Source organism: Gopherus flavomarginatus, chromosome 14 (assembly GCF_025201925.1).
Source record: "Gopherus flavomarginatus isolate rGopFla2 chromosome 14, rGopFla2.mat.asm, whole genome shotgun sequence".
Taxonomy (NCBI): Eukaryota; Metazoa; Chordata; order Testudines; family Testudinidae; genus Gopherus; species Gopherus flavomarginatus.
Window position 1 is genome coordinate 41,539,244 of NC_066630.1, and position 17,881 is coordinate 41,557,124.

The 17,881-nt window shown below is 45.0% G+C and overlaps 1 protein-coding gene across 5 annotated transcripts in view; it reads right to left on the reverse strand.

Annotated features, from left to right (window-relative positions):
• The window catches only part of HYDIN (HYDIN axonemal central pair apparatus protein), a 382,125-nt gene that overhangs the window by 344,213 nt on the left and 20,031 nt on the right, over positions 1 to 17,881 (reverse strand). For all 5 annotated transcript variants that reach the window (XM_050922316.1, XM_050922315.1, XM_050922318.1 and 2 more), the window contains exons 4-5: positions 14,126 to 14,245; positions 7,469 to 7,603 (exon numbers count right to left, since the gene is read on the reverse strand). In XM_050922316.1, coding sequence (XP_050778273.1) covers positions 7,469 to 7,603; positions 14,126 to 14,245 — 255 coding nt within the window. The remainder of the gene's footprint in view (positions 1 to 7,468; positions 7,604 to 14,125; positions 14,246 to 17,881) is intronic.

Genomic DNA, 17,881 nt, shown 5'->3' on the forward strand with positions numbered 1-17,881 from the left:
GAGCTGGACAATCCCAGCCAGCTGAGTGGTGGTTTGGAGACCTGGATAAACATAGCTGGGACCAGAATCAAACCAGCAAAATCATTCTACTATACACTAATCAGATTTTAGCTTAGCCTCCAGAGCTACAGACTTTGTGTACTGAGGTGAAATCTTGGTCCCACTAAAACCAATGGCGCAACTGGCCCTACCTTCCAACTATCTTCTGTTCTTAACCTGAAGAAGTCTGTGACATGAGGAATGAAAAGCAAGGTTGCTCTAAGAAACAATAGTCGAAATTGATAGCCAAGCCTGCGTCTTCTTAATAATTCCGCCATTGCCTAGCATTTCTATAGCACTTTTCATCAGGAGATCTCAAAGCACTTTAAAAAGGAGATCAGTATCATTATACTAACTTTACAGATGGGGAAACTGAGGAACAGAGAGGGGAAGTGACTTGCCCAAGATTACTCAGCAGGCCAATGGCAGAACTAAGACAAGAACCCACATCTCAAATTGAAGTTAGTGCAGTCCTTTATCCACTAGGCCACACTACCTACTCATTTATAATGGTGGTGCTCTTCCATGGGTACTTAGAAATCAGTGAAAACTGTCTCCTTGCTACTACTTCTGTTAAATAAATGGCCCCAGCGTTTTAACTTAAACACATTTCTAATGCAGTAACAATCTTCCCTAACACTATATTACCCAGCACATGGAATTTACTACATTGGCCTGCTGAGTAATCTTGGGCAAGTCACTTCCCCTCTCTGTTCCTCAGTTTCCCCATCTGTAAAGTTAGTATAATGATACTGATCTCCTTTTTAAAGTGCTTTGAGATCACTTGAATGACACATTTCTTCTTAGCGGTGCTGTTTTTTCCAGGTGCTGTCTAGTGTAGGATAAACCCAGGCACACAGACACATGAATAAGTTTAGAAATATTTTATTACCAGAGCTGCAGCAGCTAATGGTTTGTGCATTTTCTTGGTTCTCATGCCACATGGACTGCCAGCCCAGATGGGATTGTCAGGTTACAACAAAAGACACTGTTACATTCAGCATCAGAAAATTGTTTTTTAGAAACAAATTTCAAATATTCAAGCTGCAAATTTCAGGGGGATTTACTCTCTCCATACATGGAAAGATAAAGAAACAGAACATTAGCTGTGATGCAGTTCTGCACATTCACCTGTACCAATCCTCCCTGAATAATTTTGCACTTAATCTGCAGTCTAACCTTCTAAAAAAAAACCAACCTTCTAATAAAATGAAATGCTAAGGGTAGCCAGTGTGAATTCACTGCACCTGTTAGCTGGGTACTTGGCATTCCTGACTATTTATATCTTCAGGAAGCTGTATTAGCAAATGACAGAAAAATGTACATCTTATTATCATTTTGGACATGCTGATATAACCAGGGAGTTGTAAACCCAATTGGAAAGTGAATGCCTTAGGCCTGGTCTACGCTAGTCTGTTATTTTGAAATTAACTGAGTTAATTAAAAAAAAAAATTCCGTCCACACAACCAAACCGGTTTTTAAGATTTAAAGGGCTCTTTAATCCGATTTCTGTACTCCACCTCAGCAAGTGGAGTAGCACTTAAATCGAGATCACAATCCCGGGTTAAAGGTATTGTGGAGGCAATTCGGCGCTATTGGCCTCCGGGAGCTATCCCAGAATGCTCACATGTGACCGCTCTGGACAACACTCTCAACCTGTTTGGTCACCATCAGTACAGGTGACCATCAGCACAGTCCACCATCACAGGTGATCATGCAGAGCCCATCATCACAAGAGATCACGCAGTCCCAGATCGCAGACAAGCTCCAGCATGGTCCAAATGGGAGGTACTGGATCTCATCGCAGGTTGGGGAGATGAGTCTGTTATGGCAGAACTATGTTCCAATATATACAGCAAAAATGAAGAGCAGTTCTCTTAGCGAGCTACAAGCAGCAAGGAATGGGGTTCTGACGCTGGCCAGGTGGTAGTAAGAGGGAACTGGAGCGGCATCAACCAGCACAGCCTCTTAAAGCCTTGGACATGTCATATGGCGGACACACAACACATGTACAGGTCAACAGACACTTCAATGAACAGTTCCAGCTCCGGTGCATGGCATGCATGAGCACCTGTGTTTGGAATCCACACAGGGACCATCACTCAAAGAACTATTGTTTCATAATCTCTGCAATCTAAGGCTTCATTTCTGTACCAGTTTGATGATTTGCATGTTTTCATTTCATAATGGCATGTCTGATCACTACCCAGGTGGCTCTCGTCTGTCAGTTTAACTCTATAATTGAGTACAAATACTGCATGAGGTATTTCCTGATTATAGCTTCTGTGATAAATGGGGGGGCAGAAGTAGCTCCCTTTTGTGGACCCCCAGCCAGCCAGTTGGCTGTGGAATCCCTCTTGGTGGTTGTTCTCTACTTGCTTTACCTGTAAAGGGTTAACAAACCCACAGGTAAAATGAAAGGAGTAGGCATCTGACCAAAAGAGCCAATGGGAAGGTTTGAACTTTTTAAAATTGGGAAAAAACTTCCCTTTGTGTGTGTGTTGTGGTTCTCTAGGAAAGACGGGAACAGGGAGCCGCGGTGCTGTAAGAAGCTGAAAGCCAGGCATGAAAAACCGTCAGATCATACCCAGAGATTGCTTATCTGAAACCCCAGATGTGTAAGTAAATTAGGGAATGTCTAGAAAGACATGATTAGGTTTATTTCTGTTTATTTCTTATTGGCTTGTGGACTCCTCTGTGCTAACCCCAAATGCTTCTGTTTTGTTTGTAACCTTTAAGCTGGACCTCAAGAAGGTTATTCTTGATGTTTTATTTTTGTTAGTGGGTTTTTTAAATCTAGTAAAAGCCTAAGTTCCAGATGTATTTTCTTTCTTTTTGTTTTTAATAAAATTTACCTTTTTTAAGAACAGGATTGGATTTTTGTGTCCTAAGAGGTTTTTGCATGTGTTGTTTAATTAGCTGGTGGCAACAGCTGATTTCCTTTGTTTTTCTTTCTCAGCTCTTCCCTCCCGGGGCGGGTGGGGTGAAAGAGCTTGATGGTACCCCATAGGAAGGAGTTCCCAAGTGTATCTTTCTGGTTTCAAAGGTGTTTTTCGCACTTGGATGGTGGTAGTATCTATCCATCCAAGGTCAGAGAGAAGCTGTAACCTTGGGAGTTTAATACAAACCTGGAGTGGCCAGTATTAATTTTTAAAATCCTTGCGGGCCCCCACCTTCTGCACTAGGAGTGCCAGAGTGGGGAATCAGCCTTGACAGCTGCAAACATCACCAGGTCCACTTCAATGTAATTAAAAGTCAGGTAAGAATGTAGAGGAACCACTGGGCCCCGGAGGCAGGACTGTGCGGTACTGGAAAATAGTGCAGAGACTCTGGAGATCTCATAAATACCCCATGACAGTTCTGCTGTGTGGGGGACATCCCCCTCCCACAAATGAACAATTCACAGAGAACTCTGCAATTAGGGACTATGTTTTTCTTGTCCTTTATAAGGGGATAATTTGGTACCAATTCAATTTTACAGAAAGACATTCCTCAAAGTGAACCTGAGTGCTTCCCTCAGGAACCCTGTCCCTGAAGACATGCTACAAATGCCTTCAATATGCTACAAAACATCTCTAACAGGTTGGAATGAATTTTAAAAGGACTTAATTCTGCTAATTCAATAACTCATTGTCCTGTCATAGTTCATATTAATCAACAAGCATTATTTCAGTCATCACTGGCGGCAGTAATGAAATTTGCAAACTCTCCCGTCTAAGCTGGTATTGCCTGAAAAATGTGGAATTGTTATGGCGCAAAGAGTAGGAGTGGAAGATAGAATAAACTGTGCTGTAAAATGGTTTTATATGCCTCTTGCTTTCCCTTTAGCATAATCTATTAATAATGCGGAAGGACACATATAAAACGTGAAGATTCCTGTCTGTTGTTTATTTGCCCATCAGCTCGGCAAAGGTTTCCAATTAGACAGATCCTGTCACACAGAAATACAAGAGCACCCTGGAACACTTTACAGAACAAGAACACCCACATTAAACAAACTGAGCCATAAAACACAACAGTGTAAATTAGAAGCAGTTAGAGGAATGAACTGGAATTGTTGCCAAGTGGAAAGATTTGTATTTCATATTTACAAAGCAAATGCCAATAAACAAAGCTACATATCAGCTATTTATGTATGTACCAACTGCCTAGTTGTGTGGCAGACCCAGAGGGCTAAGGGATAATATGAAAATGCTCATTTCTCAGGAAGAAGCTGCATGGCGCATGGCATTCCAGCCACTGACAGCGCCCAAATTCCTTTTCTTTAGAACACACAGGCCCTGATCCTGCTTCGTGCTATACCTCTGTAAATCAGGAGTACCACACTTAACCAAGAGTCACAGATGCGTATGCCCAATGTATGGAAACTGAACTTTTATTATCATAAAGTGGGATAATTCAGTGCTTATCCCTGTAATCCCTCTTCAGGCATATCACTTATACGTGTGTTTGTGTCTGTGTGTGTGCGTGTGCTGAAACAAGTGATATGCCTGAAGAGGGATTACAGGGACAAGCACTGAATATATACTGTATATATGCATATACATATATATATTACACATATGCATACATACACACACACACACAAACAGGTACCTACATTTTGTCCTAGTGGCAAAATGTAGGTACCTCACAAAACTAAGTGATTGGGCAACAGAATGGCAAATGAAATTTAATGTGGATAAATGTAAAGTAATGCACATTGGAAAAAATAACCCCAACTATACATGCAATATGAGGGGGCTAATTTAGCTACAACAAATCAGGAAAAAGATCTTGGAGTCATAGTGGATAGTTCTCTGAAGATGTCCACACTGTGTGCAGAGGCAGTCAAAAAAGCAAACAGGATGTTAGGAATCATTAAAAAGGGGATAGAGAATAAGACTGAGAATATAGTATTGCCCTTATATAAATCCATAGTACGCCCACGTCTCGAATACTGTGTACAGATGTGGTCTCCTCACCTCAAAAAAAGATATACTGGCACTAGAAAAGGTTCAGAGAAGGGCAGCTAAAATGATTAGGGGTTTGGAACGGGTCCCATATGAGGAGAGGTTAAAGAGGCTAGGACTCTTCAACTTGGAAAAGAGGAGATTAAGGGGGGATATGATAGAGGGATATAAAATCATGAGTGGGGTGGAGAAAGTAGATAAGGAAAATTTATTTACTTATTCACATAATACTAGGGGTCACCACATGAAATTAATGGGCATCAGGTTTAAAACAAATAAAAGGAAGTTCTTCTTCACACAGTGCACAGTCAACTTGTGGAACTCCTTGCCTGAGGAGATTGTGAAGGCTGGGACTATACCAGCATTTAAAAGAGAACTGGATAAATTCATGGAGGTTATGTCCACTAATGGCTATTCGCCAGGATGAGTAACGAATGGTGTCCCTAGCCTCTGTCAGAGGGTGGAGATGGACGACAGGAGAGAGATCACTTGATCATTGCCTGTTAGGTTCACGCCCTCTGGGACACCTGGCATTGGCCACTGTCAGTAGACAGGATACTGGGCTAGATGGATTATTGGTCTGATTCAGTACAGCCATTCTTATGTTGGCATAATTTACATATTAATTTACTGGAGTATTTCAGCATCAGGAAGGTTCCCCTATTTAAAAAAGGATTCTAGTGGCATGATCCTGCTCCCACAAGATCAACCATGGGAGCACAAGTGGGCCATACATTAGTACGTACAAAGTACAAAGCCTAAGGTGCATGCATCAGTGTTACTTTACATGACACAACTGCAAGCACAATGCAGACGGCTTTCAAAATATCACTCTAAGGAACCATTTTTCATATTTGTAACGTTAGGACCTGGTGAATCAGGCTGAACCCTGTAAGGATTTAAGGTTCTGGGTTTGATTTATAAAGCCCTAAATAACATGGGTCCTTTCTACTTGAGAGACCACCTTGGGAGCCTAAGTCACTTGGGCACGCTTGAAAATTTCCCCCCATACCAACATAGTTTTACTGCAGACATTAATGACTTTCAATAACTTCTCAGTCCTGTCAGAGGAAAATTGATTATTTCACAGACTCCTACGATGTGAGAAATACTGGGTTTGGGGCACCACGTATGAGAGAGATAACATGGCAGTGGGAGAATGTATATGCCCATTTATTTCTGCACAGAATCTTTCAGATAGGAAATACCATTCAGCCCTTTGCAGCACACTGAGCGCCTTCTTAATGAAGAAAATCTAGAGCTGAGTTTGCCTGTGCCAAACCGGCTCTCTGCCACACACGTAGCACTTCCTCTCCCTGATTGACAACTGGAATGTAAGCAAGCAAACGTCTGCAGGGGCAGCATATCTGTAAGGCCTAAAAACAGAGTTTTTAAAAATCATCTCCTTTTCCCCAGGCCAAAATGAGGAGAGGGAGACATTAAGAATAGGTTTCCCTAATCTACTGCATTCCTACAGGTATAACTGAATATCTGTGTATGTGTCTTCCCACTCATACATACAGATCCCATATAAAAAAGGAGAAATGAACAGCAGCAATGTAATCCCAACTGTGGCCTATCAAATACCACAATTCCATGCTGTTCCTAGCCAGTTAGTCTAAAACAGTGGTTCTCGAACTGTGGCACATGGACTGCAATCAAGACATACACAGATTGGTTAAAAAAAACTTTAGGCCTAAAGAACTATCGAACTTGAGTGTCTTCATTTTTCGGTGTCCAACCTGAGACACCTTAAAGTGGCCAGATTTTCAGAAAGTGCTGAGCATCCCTCCACTGGAAATCAGGCCTCTTTCAAAGGTCCTATGTTGGGCCCCCAAAATCACTGATCACTTCTGAAAGTTTAGGCGCTGGTCTTTATAATTGACTCAGTAAGTCAGAATATGTACAGTCATGTAGAAAGCTGTACGTTTGACTGTATGGTGCATAATCTATCAGGAGTTACAGTCCAGTGGTTCTCAAACTTTTGTACTGGTGACTCCTTTCACAGAACAAGCCGCTTAGTCTGACCCCCCCCTTATAAATTAAAAACACTTTTCAAATATTGAAAACCATTATAAATGCTAGAGGTGAAGCGGGATTGGGGGGGTGGGGCCTGACAGCTCACAACTCCCCATGTAATAACTTCGCACCCCCTGAGGGGTCATGACCCCCAGTTTGAGAACCCCTGAGTTACACCTTAAATCCCTTAGGTGTTGAAGGATGAAAAGAGCCCCCAAAATAGGTTGATAGATTACAGAACAACAGGCAAAGAGAATGTACAGTTTGTTAAAGGAGACCCTTCACCAAGGAGCAGTGGGTGCTCTACTGCTATTGCAGGAGACTGGGTCCAGAGTAACGCCACTGAAATCAGAAATGTTACTCTGGATTTACACCTGTTTTGTTGGCCAAAATCTAGCCCCTTGTGTGCATACTCTATGTTTAAAGGGCACCATCTCTTCAAGGGCGGCGATGTTACCTTGTTTTCCTCAGGAGTGAAGAGGATGCGGAAGGTAGACGCCATGCCTGGTGCTACTTTGTGACCCACATCATTGGGACTGATAACTCTGAAGTAAGGAGAGCTCTCCAGGATGACTTTCACCAACCGGGGAATCTGTAGGAGACATGTAAAATATAAGATTAGGCAATCCATATGGAAGGGCAAAGAGAAAGAAATCATCCTAGCCATCAAATGGGGATATTGAAACTTAGCCACCTTTGTAAAGCACTTTGTGATCTAAAGATGGAAAGTGCTCCCTAAAGGTTAAGTGCAATTAGTTTACTATAGGGGAAATGGAGAGACATTAAACTTTTTGATGTGTTGAGTTGAGTTGGCAGTGGGCCATCTATTCTATTCTATGTCGGCTCTTGCACTGCACTCATCACCACAGTACCTAAGCACCTTCCAGTACCTATTGAGCATCTGGGGCTAGGTTTGCGTGAACCTGCCCACATTTAAGGGTCCCTCCCCCAGTCTAAGAAGAGGCGCTATCAGACCCAGATCTCAAACAATTCTGGGGGGGGGGTAGAGGGACAACAAATGATAAGACAGGGATGAGAGTGAGGGTCACAGGATCAAAAGCAGGGAGCCAAAGGGGGACACCTTCCAGTAGTGCACTAAGCAACATGATTAACATTGTCACATGTTGTTTGTTCTCTCATCCTCTCCCCAGGGGCTGGCGGGAGTGTGTACAGTGGAATCTTTTACTGTGGTAGAGTTTTTCTGTTCCAAATAAAGATGCCACAAAGATGCATCTGGGCAAGCAAAAGGAAGAAGACAGTCAAGGAATCCTCAGCATACACATAAGTAACCGGAGCTGTGAGAACAAAGGAGTTCATCTAGGGATGAGGAGCAGAGGGAGAAGAAAGGGAGCAAAACAGCCTTGGGAAAGCACTGACTGATGGAGGAAGAACCACCCAAGAGGGGACAAAGGAACAGCTGAAGAGAATCAGAGGAGAAGAGTCACAAAAGCCCAAAGAGTGGGAAGCCAGAAGCAGAGAGTTAATGACTGTCTAAAGAAAGGTTGAGGTTACTTGGTTTCTCCTCGGGCACGCCAAAAAGGCTAATGGCATTTTGGGCTGTATAAGTAGGGGCATTACCAGCAGATCGAGGGACGTGATCATTCCCCTCTATTCGACATTGGTGAGACCTCATCTGGAGTACTCTGTCCAGTTTTGGGCCCCACATTACAAGAAGGATGTGGAAAAATTGGAAAGAGTCCAGCGGAGGGCAACAAAAATGATTAGGGGGCTGGAGCACACGACTTATGAGGAGAGGCTGAGTGAACTGGAATTATTTAGTCTGTAGAAGAGGAAAATGAGGGAGGATTAATAGCTGCTTTCAACTACCTGAAAGAGGGTTCCAAAGAGGATATATCTAGACTGTTCTCAGTGGTACCAGATGACAGAACAAGGAGTAATGGTCTCATGTTGCTGTGGGGGGAGGTTTAGGTTGGATAATAGGAAACACTATTTCACTAGGAGGGGGGTGAAGCACTGGAATGGGTTCCCTAGGGAGGTGGTGGAATCTCCTTCCTTAGAGGTTTTTAAGGTCAGGCTTGACAAAGCCCTGGCTGGGATGATTTAGTTGGGGATTGGTCCTGCTTTGAGCAGGGGTTTGGACTAGATGACCTCCTGAGGTCCCTTCCAACCCTGATATTCTATGGTTCTATGATCTGTTGATTCTGTTCTTTAGGGGGAATGCTATTTTAGTGTGTTTCCTGCCTCAGTCTATGTTACTGTCCTTGACTTGTATTCCAGTTTCATTATTAAAAACTGGCATGACTTCTCTCAGAAGATTCTGCTGGTTGGTAAGCTCATAACCAGATGGCAGTTAAAGCTCAGTGCAGCCAGATTCCCGAGTATCTTGTTAACACACAGGAATCCTTGCATGGCATTTTGCAATGAGAGCTGCCCTTCATGATACTGGAAACAAATAGAAAACAAACAGGGGTTTACTGGTACTGGCACAGCAAGCCTAAAGCATGAAATCTACCACTGAGAGAAACTCGAATGAAAAACGTTAACTGACAAGCCGGAAGAGCTTCACAAATATGCCACAAAATCCAATTCATACGTAGGAACATAGGGATTTCCACATGGGATCAGACCAGTAACCAGTCACTGATGGTCACCATCACTGTAAATGCAGATGATCCTGAATCCTTCAAATTATACCTTGAGGAAGTGAGTTTCAAAGGCTAACTGTAAATAGTGTCCAAAAGTCCTGTGTAATCTATTATCTAGTAAAGTGAATGTACAGAAGCATTTTCTGTAGAGCAAACAATGAAAGCCTCTCTAAGCACTGCTCAGAAAGAGCCAGAGAAAAAGAAAGCAACCTTTCAGCAGTGGTGTGCAGAGTCTTCATTTAGTCACTCTCATTTAGGGTTTCGCGTGCCAGTAATGCATTTTAACGTTTTTAGAAGGTCTCTTTCTATAAGTCTATATTATATAACTAAACTATTATTGTATGTAAAGTAAATAAGGTTTTTTAAATGTTTAAAAAGCTTCATTTAAAATTAAATTAAAATTCAGACCCCCCGGACCGGTGGCCAGAACCCAGGCAGCGTGAGTGCCACTGATCAGCTCGCGTGCCGCTTTCGACACCCGTGCCATAGGTTGCCTACCCCTGGACTAAATCTTTCCACCTCTGTATTTAAAATATTAGAGAGGCCACATTCGGAATACTCGATGCCTTTAACTTGATTTTCACAAAGCAGAGGAGAGTTATAATCACAAGTGCATTGTGTGCAGCTGTCAATTCAGAGATCTGAAAACTAGAAATAAAACATTCCAAACTAACTGCTGGAGTGTCTTGTTACTTTTATACAATGAAAACTATTTACAAAAATAGTCAAATTAAAATGTAAGGGCATCTTTTGGGGATTTATTAACAACATCTTTATGGTATTCAGCAAAGATGTATGTGGAATCTTCAAGACTGTTTATGCTACAGTATGTGTCAGGGTCCCTATTACACCAGCACTATCGAATGACTGAGGTCTCACTAGCTTTCAGAACAGATTCATTTTGGAACAGCAACAATTCCACACCGTCTCATTCATACACAGTCTCTCCCTCCCTCCCATAACATACACCTCCCCAGCTGCAACTGTACAAGTTTATTCATTTTGCTGGGAGCTGCAGAAATATTTATGCAGCCGTTCTTTTCCACGTAAAAAGAGTTAACTCTTTGTCTGCTGGCTGGTATTTGGCAAAGATGAACATCTACATTACTGCCACATCTACATTACTCTGAAGCAGTGCCTGTCCTCCAAAGGACAACTGTAGGGGAATGCAGCAGAGAAGTGGTCGAAGAGGGGAACTGAGGCAGAGTTTGTTGGAGAAGTGAATACAGGCAGGGTCAACCCAAGTAAAAACTGGGATTATACTGTAGATCATACACAATCTCACCAGGAAGCTCCTTCCCTTTTGTTTTGGGAATCCACGTGTATGGCTCAGCCATATTTCCAATATTCCTCCACTACCAAAATGAATGTAGCCCTAAGCTCCTCACAGCATCTTTCTCCTCTTCTGGGTCACTCTCTAGCATTAGTTCCCTTTAGCCTCCCTTGTCAACACAGCATTTCCCGCAGCATCTAGTATTCCTGTCATCAAATTGCCCCAGGAGGCCCTACGACTCCTTCCACAACCTCCTACTGCCTCCATAACAGCAGAGCTTCTCGTTAGCCATTACTCTCAGGCAGGCTCCATTTCATTCTCTGATTTGTCACAGTTTACAAATAGAACTGGAGAAGGATTTGTTCCTTTCCACTCTCTCCTATACACTTTGCCATCCTCCTTGTACCTGAAGTTTTATCACTAACATGCCTTTTCCTTACAGGACTAGACCTCTGATTACTTTTCACGCTTTCTTGTTCTTGTTCAGATGTCAAACAAAACCCTGGGGCGTGCAATAGTCTGGCCTGGAACACTTTCTAATTCAGCTCACTTTCTCCCTCCTTCTCACTATCTTTTCCCATGGGATCCTTTCCGGCATACATCTCCCTCAAGCAAGCTTATTCTCTGCTGAAATTTCAAGTCCTCGTTTTCTCTCTTTTCAGTCCTGATTTTCAGCTCCCCTCCCACTCCTTTCAGGGAAATCTCAAAATGATCACAAAGTTATTTCAAGCAAAGGCAGACACTGTGGAAAGAACTGAGGTGCTGGCCATCGTGAGTGCTCAGAAGGTAAAACAGAGCCACTCCTCTCAAAAAAGGCATGGCACTCAGAAGCAGACAGGTTCCTCCCCAGGTGAGTGACAGCCAGGGGGCGTGAACAGGCCACATAGCTCAAGATGGCTCACAGCTCTGAAACAGGATTGTCAGTGGGGAGAGGAGACGAGACCATTGGGAGAAAGATCTCCCCGGACGAAATGACAGGGTATGGGAGAATCTCCTCCAGCAACTCTCACTAACCCAGCCTCTTCTGTACACAATACCTGGAACTCTCCCTTCCCCATGCAGGCGAGGCAGCCCTAGGGTGGCACGGACTTCTGCCACATCACATACTGACAGACAGAGTCAGGATTGGACAGGGCTGCTATGGGCAGGACAAGGGAGCTCCTCTGCCTACTTGCCCACCCCCAGCAGCTCCACATCACCCAGTAGGGTCAGCTGACTTCAGAGTCATTCAGTGAGGTGCATCGCTGGCGCAGTGATTTGGCCCCATACAAATCAGGAACATTTCAAAGGGGAGGGAGAGCCTATATGAGCTGAGGCTGACTCATCCATCCCCAGTTGAGCAGTGATGCAGAGACAGACGCTGGTAAACGGATTACATCAATGTGAAGAGATCATATTAATTACAGAGAGGGAATAAGCATGAAGGAAATCACCCTATTTTAAGACACAATCCAAGTGAACAATCCTGACATTAACAAGCAGGAATGAGGACATCAAGGCTGGGGCCCCACTGTGGCCATTCTTGAGTAAAATAGAAGACATCTGTCAACACGGAGCATTTGCAGACCAGAAGAAGATGAGCTGAGACACCCTAGGAGTCACCACACAGCAGCATGGTAACCTGCTGGCCCCAGAGGGTCTGGTGGGACCCTAAAAAGAATGTTGAAATTTAAAGAACAAGGTTAAAAAGGGTCTTGACCAGAGTCAGGATGCTCTTGGTTCATGCCAATCCATCACGTAGTAGGCAGGCAGGGAACATGTGGTGGGTGTAGTCAGAGTATGGCTGATCAGTCAGGCACGCTGCACACTAGCTGCGAGTAGCAGAGAACCCTGCCGGGAATGCTGCAAAGAGGAAATTACTGACAGAAATTGAGCCTTCTGGCCACATGGGCTTGTGCTGTTGTTCCCTGGCCATGGCAGGACAGAGAAGGCCACAGTATGTGCAAGGCTGAAGCCTAGCTCTGCACAACCTTAGAAACACAGCTCTCCAAAGGAAGGAAATCACCAAAAATGGTTCTTAATCGGGCTAACTACTTTGGAACAGACCCCTCCATGAGCAGGGACACAAAGGAGGAGTGAGCCAAGAACCCCTCCCAAGACTTCCATCTTCCCTGGGTTAATACAAGGCCCCTCTGTGTGGTTCAAGCACAAACTAAGCAGAGTTCATGGAATGAGAGGTGTATGGGTGAGTGTTATCAGCAAGCAGGAAACTCTTCTTTCACTTCATCACACGGCAAACCTAAGATGTCCTGCACTTCCTGTCAAGGCCCACGTCAACAAAGGGGACCAAAAAGGAGGACAAAATTAGCCTGGAAAAGGAAGAGGTGAGCTTTAAGAAGACATAAAAATGGGCACTTGGCACATCAAAGGACAAGGGCCTACATCAAGAAAGCAGGGAGCTTCTTACCACCACTCTATAAATGGCATTTTCTCACTGTGTGGGGCAGCTACAGAAAGGACAGGCCAAAACCAAACCCTAAGAACGGGCTCCTTTTGGACTTCAGGAGGAAAGGCGGTTCGGACCCTATCCCCACACTGAACCTGCTCCTTTGGCTTGGGCTCTAGATCCAAATACCAGAAAGACACTCCTCTCCCAGTCCCGGGGCCTGTTCCAGCCCTGGTGTCAGAGGAACAGCCCCCAATGCAGACAATGAGCTTGTACCTCCTTCCACCAGAGCGACATTTGGACCCCGGTTCAGAACAATTCATGAAATTTTGGCACCATCAAATGCAAACCTTGCCCCAACTCAGCCTTGGTCCCTTAACCCAGAGTCAACCTAATTTGGATCCTAATCCAAATACTATCCCCCTGAGGCAACACAGTCACAAAGCAGGTCACACAAATGAGAAAGATTAGACCTAATCAGTCTGGAAGTTTGATGTTCAGGCTCACACCTTCACACGAAGCCTTTCAATGTCAACTGGCATTTATGCCTTCCAGTGCAGTAGTTAAACATCTAAATACCCAGGACAGGGGAGCAAGATCCATTTGCATCAACAAATCAGAATTTTAAGATGCAGAAAAATATGTGTGCTGCACACTGAAGCATCAGGCACTTAGGTGCACAAATTTAGCTGGTAGGTTACAGTCACTTTGTAACTATAACTATCAGAAGCATCTTATTGTATGCCGTGCTCCAACACTGAGCTGATAACAAGGAGATCAGTGCAGCACACAACCTACCGAAATTAGACAACACCATAGACTGGTAAAGATCCAAGTGATGGCTCTTACCTTGTCATTGTTCCTCAAAATCAGCGGGACTTCATAGATCTCACAAGGGGCATAGTTCTGAAATACCACCTCTGATGGGAAGGGCTGAAATAAGCTCTGCTCCAGGTCAACTGAAGAGAACTAAAGATGTAAAGAGACACTCAGTAAGTAGACACAGAAATGCTGGGAGGAATGGGGTCATGAATGCAAATTCTGCATTGCTCTTTAGCAGGAGGCAAGCTAGACCATCTCTATAAGCAATTATATAAGGTTTGTGGTGAACACTCCCCAAAAGAGCTGTGGAGCAACTGAGATCAATGCATTTACTTGAGGACCCCAATGAAGATACCCTAGAGATGATTGTTGTCCATTGGCTTAATAGCATGCATTCACCCTGATATAAAGACATCATGGTCCAGATCCTCAGATATTTAAATGCCTAACTTGCATAGGAGTAAGGCATGGAAATTAGGCACTTAAATGCCTTTGGGAAACTGGGAGGATCCTATGGGAGTAAGGTACTTAAATGCCTTTTAGGATCTGGGAGGATCCTATGGGAGTAAGGTACTTATGCCTTTGAGGATCTGGCCCAGGAGACTAGAGGGCAGAGAGATTTACTGTCAGTAAGGAAGGCGACCGAGAGAAGCAATGCAGCAGCTGTTCAGAGTTCAACAAACGATGATAGAGGACAAGGCTATATGATTTCACATTACCTTGGTGTCACTGGAGGATTTGAATGAGGACAGAACTTTGGTTACATAATGTTTTCTGGTGAGTTTTAAACCAGAGCAAGGAGTACTCAACTTTGTCCTTTCAAGCCTGTGTTATTTCACGCTGTTCTCTGAGCATGCCCAGGAACGTGCACAGACACACAGGGCAGGGGGTTGTGGGGCAAAGCAGGACATATTAGGAGGAGATTCTTAGATTAGCCCTAAATGTTTTAATCTGACTGTGCTGTTCTTGCACCAATAGGCAGGTACCATCTCCATATTCTAATAAGGATGCATCCTGCGCCAAGACCCTCGAGGGACATCTGAGTCTAGACCAGTAGTTTTCAACCTTTTTTCATTTGTGGACTCCTAAAAAATGTCAAATGGAGGTGCAGATCCCTGTGGAAATCTTAGACCTGGTCTGTGCACCCAAAGATTACAGGTTGGAAACCACTGGTCTAGACAGAAAAGGCTCGTGTGATGAAATCCTTGCCCCACTGAAGTCAATGGGAGTTTTGCCATTGACTGCAGTGGGGCCAGGTTTTCATCCACAGGTGGGGGAGGATTGTCAGTGTGTGCTGTCAACTATTTCTGGTCCCTGGAGTTTGGATTTGTTCCAAACTTAGGATAGTTCTCAATCAATTTGTTACAGGTTTCAGCAGGGGATTTTCTGCTCAGAAGAACACTTCAATAGTGTATCCTCTTGAAACAGGTATTACATAGTGAGCAATAAACCAAGTTTAAATGTTTATCCTGCTGGGCATGCATCCAAGCTGTCAGAGGGGCATTCCCCTATGCAGCCTCCATGGTATCATGACCCGGAATGTCTCCAACCTGGGTTCACCTGCCTATTTTACCCAGCAGCTTGGTACTAAACAACCTACAGAGAGAGCATGAAACCTGAACCTATATCAGGAAGGCCTCCCCTAGGCCCTGACTGGAGAAACAATGGGACATCTGATTGATCAGAGCTTCCTATTGAAACCCAAAGGGAGGCACAGGAAGTTATCTGCACAACTGGCTCTACCTGACTGCTGCCTGGAATGCTCGCCAAGCCCTATGTACTGTGACCTGCCTAATTCCCAGTATCCTCACCTTGGCCTGATGCCTGGTGACACAAATAGTGTCTGGCCCTATCCAAATTAGTTCATCTGGTTCCCCATAACCTGAACACAATCCTTCATGTCAAGAGCTGAGAACCAGGCCCAAGTAGGGGGAAGAGGAAGGGGATAATAGAAGCCAGCATCACCATTCATAATTTGGACTTTCGGATAAAGCTATTTAGTATAAACAGGTCTAGAATGGGGCAGCACCTCCATCCTTCCTGGAGATGAGGAAGTAAGGGAAGTAGAAGCCTTTGGTCTCTATGGTGCCCATTGCAAGAAGAGCTTCGGCCTCTTGTTGGAAAAGGCACTGATGGGTAGCGTCCCCTGGAGGTGTCTGGGTGGGAGTGGGGTGAGGGAAATTATAGAAATTTTATGGAGTGTCCATGGTGGATTATTTCCAGGACCCCGTGGTCCATGGTGACCTTGTCGCAATTGTGGGCGAAAAGGGCAAGACGGCCCCCAAAGAAGACGTGTGGGGCCACGGATGGCAAGGGGGAGGGTTCACAGCTCTCAACTAAAACATCAGAAGCGTGCCTGGGGTTGCCGGTGGGTGAGGGTCGAGGAAATGGCTGTGGCTGAGGTCATGGGTCGCTGACGCTGGGACTGGTGGTGCTGGCGTGGGAGTTCCTGGTGCCGTTGCTAGAACAATGGGTAGGGTGCATATGGGCGGGGGTGGAATTCTTGGAGCTGCTGTTTGTGCTGCGGGGCTGGAGTATAGATCCCCAGGGAGCACAGCGTAGCCCCCAAGTCCTTTAACGAGTGATGGTGCTCGTCAGTCTTACCATAGAACAACTTGTCCTCGTAAAAAGGGAGGTCCTCTGTGGTCATTTGTACCTCTCAAGGGAAACCAGAGGACTGTACCCAGGACTCGTGGTGCATGAGGATGCCTTTGGCAAGCGTGCGCGAAGATGTGTCAGCTGCATTGACCACCTTTTGGAGGCTGACTTCATCTACAAAGGTGCCCTTCATCCACCGGCGCCTGCAGTTGGGGTAGATTGTCCTTGAACTCTGCAAGCGTAGGTGTTAAAATCGTATTTCACCAGTAGAGCCTGATAGTTGGCAATATGAAACTATAACACCGCAGACGAGTAGTGAAGGCAGTTGGGAGCAAGAGTCAGAGCTGTGCCTGGATATCGGAGAAAATGTCAGCTCTGGTTCAGAAAAGCCCTCGGAGTCGAAAGATGCCCTCGGCAGCGGGAAGCCAGCAGTGCGGACGGACCATGGTGTAGCATGGGCATGGCCCTCTAAAGCAGGAGCAGGACCAGCTTGTCTCCACAGTGATGGGCCGGAAAGCAGTGGCGAAGATGGATATGGGAAGCTCCAGTTCCTCCATGGAGAGAAAGGGCTCCAGACCACCAGGTGTCCGAGGAGTGTCTCTGGAGGCTGCTGAAGACTGTGGTGGGGTCCATGGAGTCAGCTGCACTGAAGATCTCGGAAATAGCAGTGGAATAGGCTGTGCAAATGCAGGAGAAGGCACAGGGCCAATGGGTATGGGGGCCATCGACAGGGCCGCTGGATCCTTTTTCTTCTTACTCTCACCCTCAAGATGGGAAAGCCGGGGTGTAAGTGCAGCAGTGTCAGTGCACAACATGTCACCTGACCTGGCACGGCTCAGGGAGGAAACGCTGCCCTTGATGGGGACTTGCGTCTATGCCGATGAGAGCATTTTCTAATCTTGTGCCTCGGCCTGTCCAGAACTCCCAGGTCCGAAGCATGGGAAGTGCTGGGAGGTGCACTCATTACCGGTGATGGACATTGTACCGCCAGTTCCAATGGTAGAGAGCCTGAGGAAACGCATGATGTACATGCAGGTCAACAGTCACTGCTATGGAAACCTTCCAGCTCTGGCGCATGGCACACATGTGCACCCATGATTGGAATACATATAGAGACCATCACTCAAAGAAGAAGAAATGAAAATCCAGACAAACTCCATTCATTTCAGCTGAGATTCTCTGCAT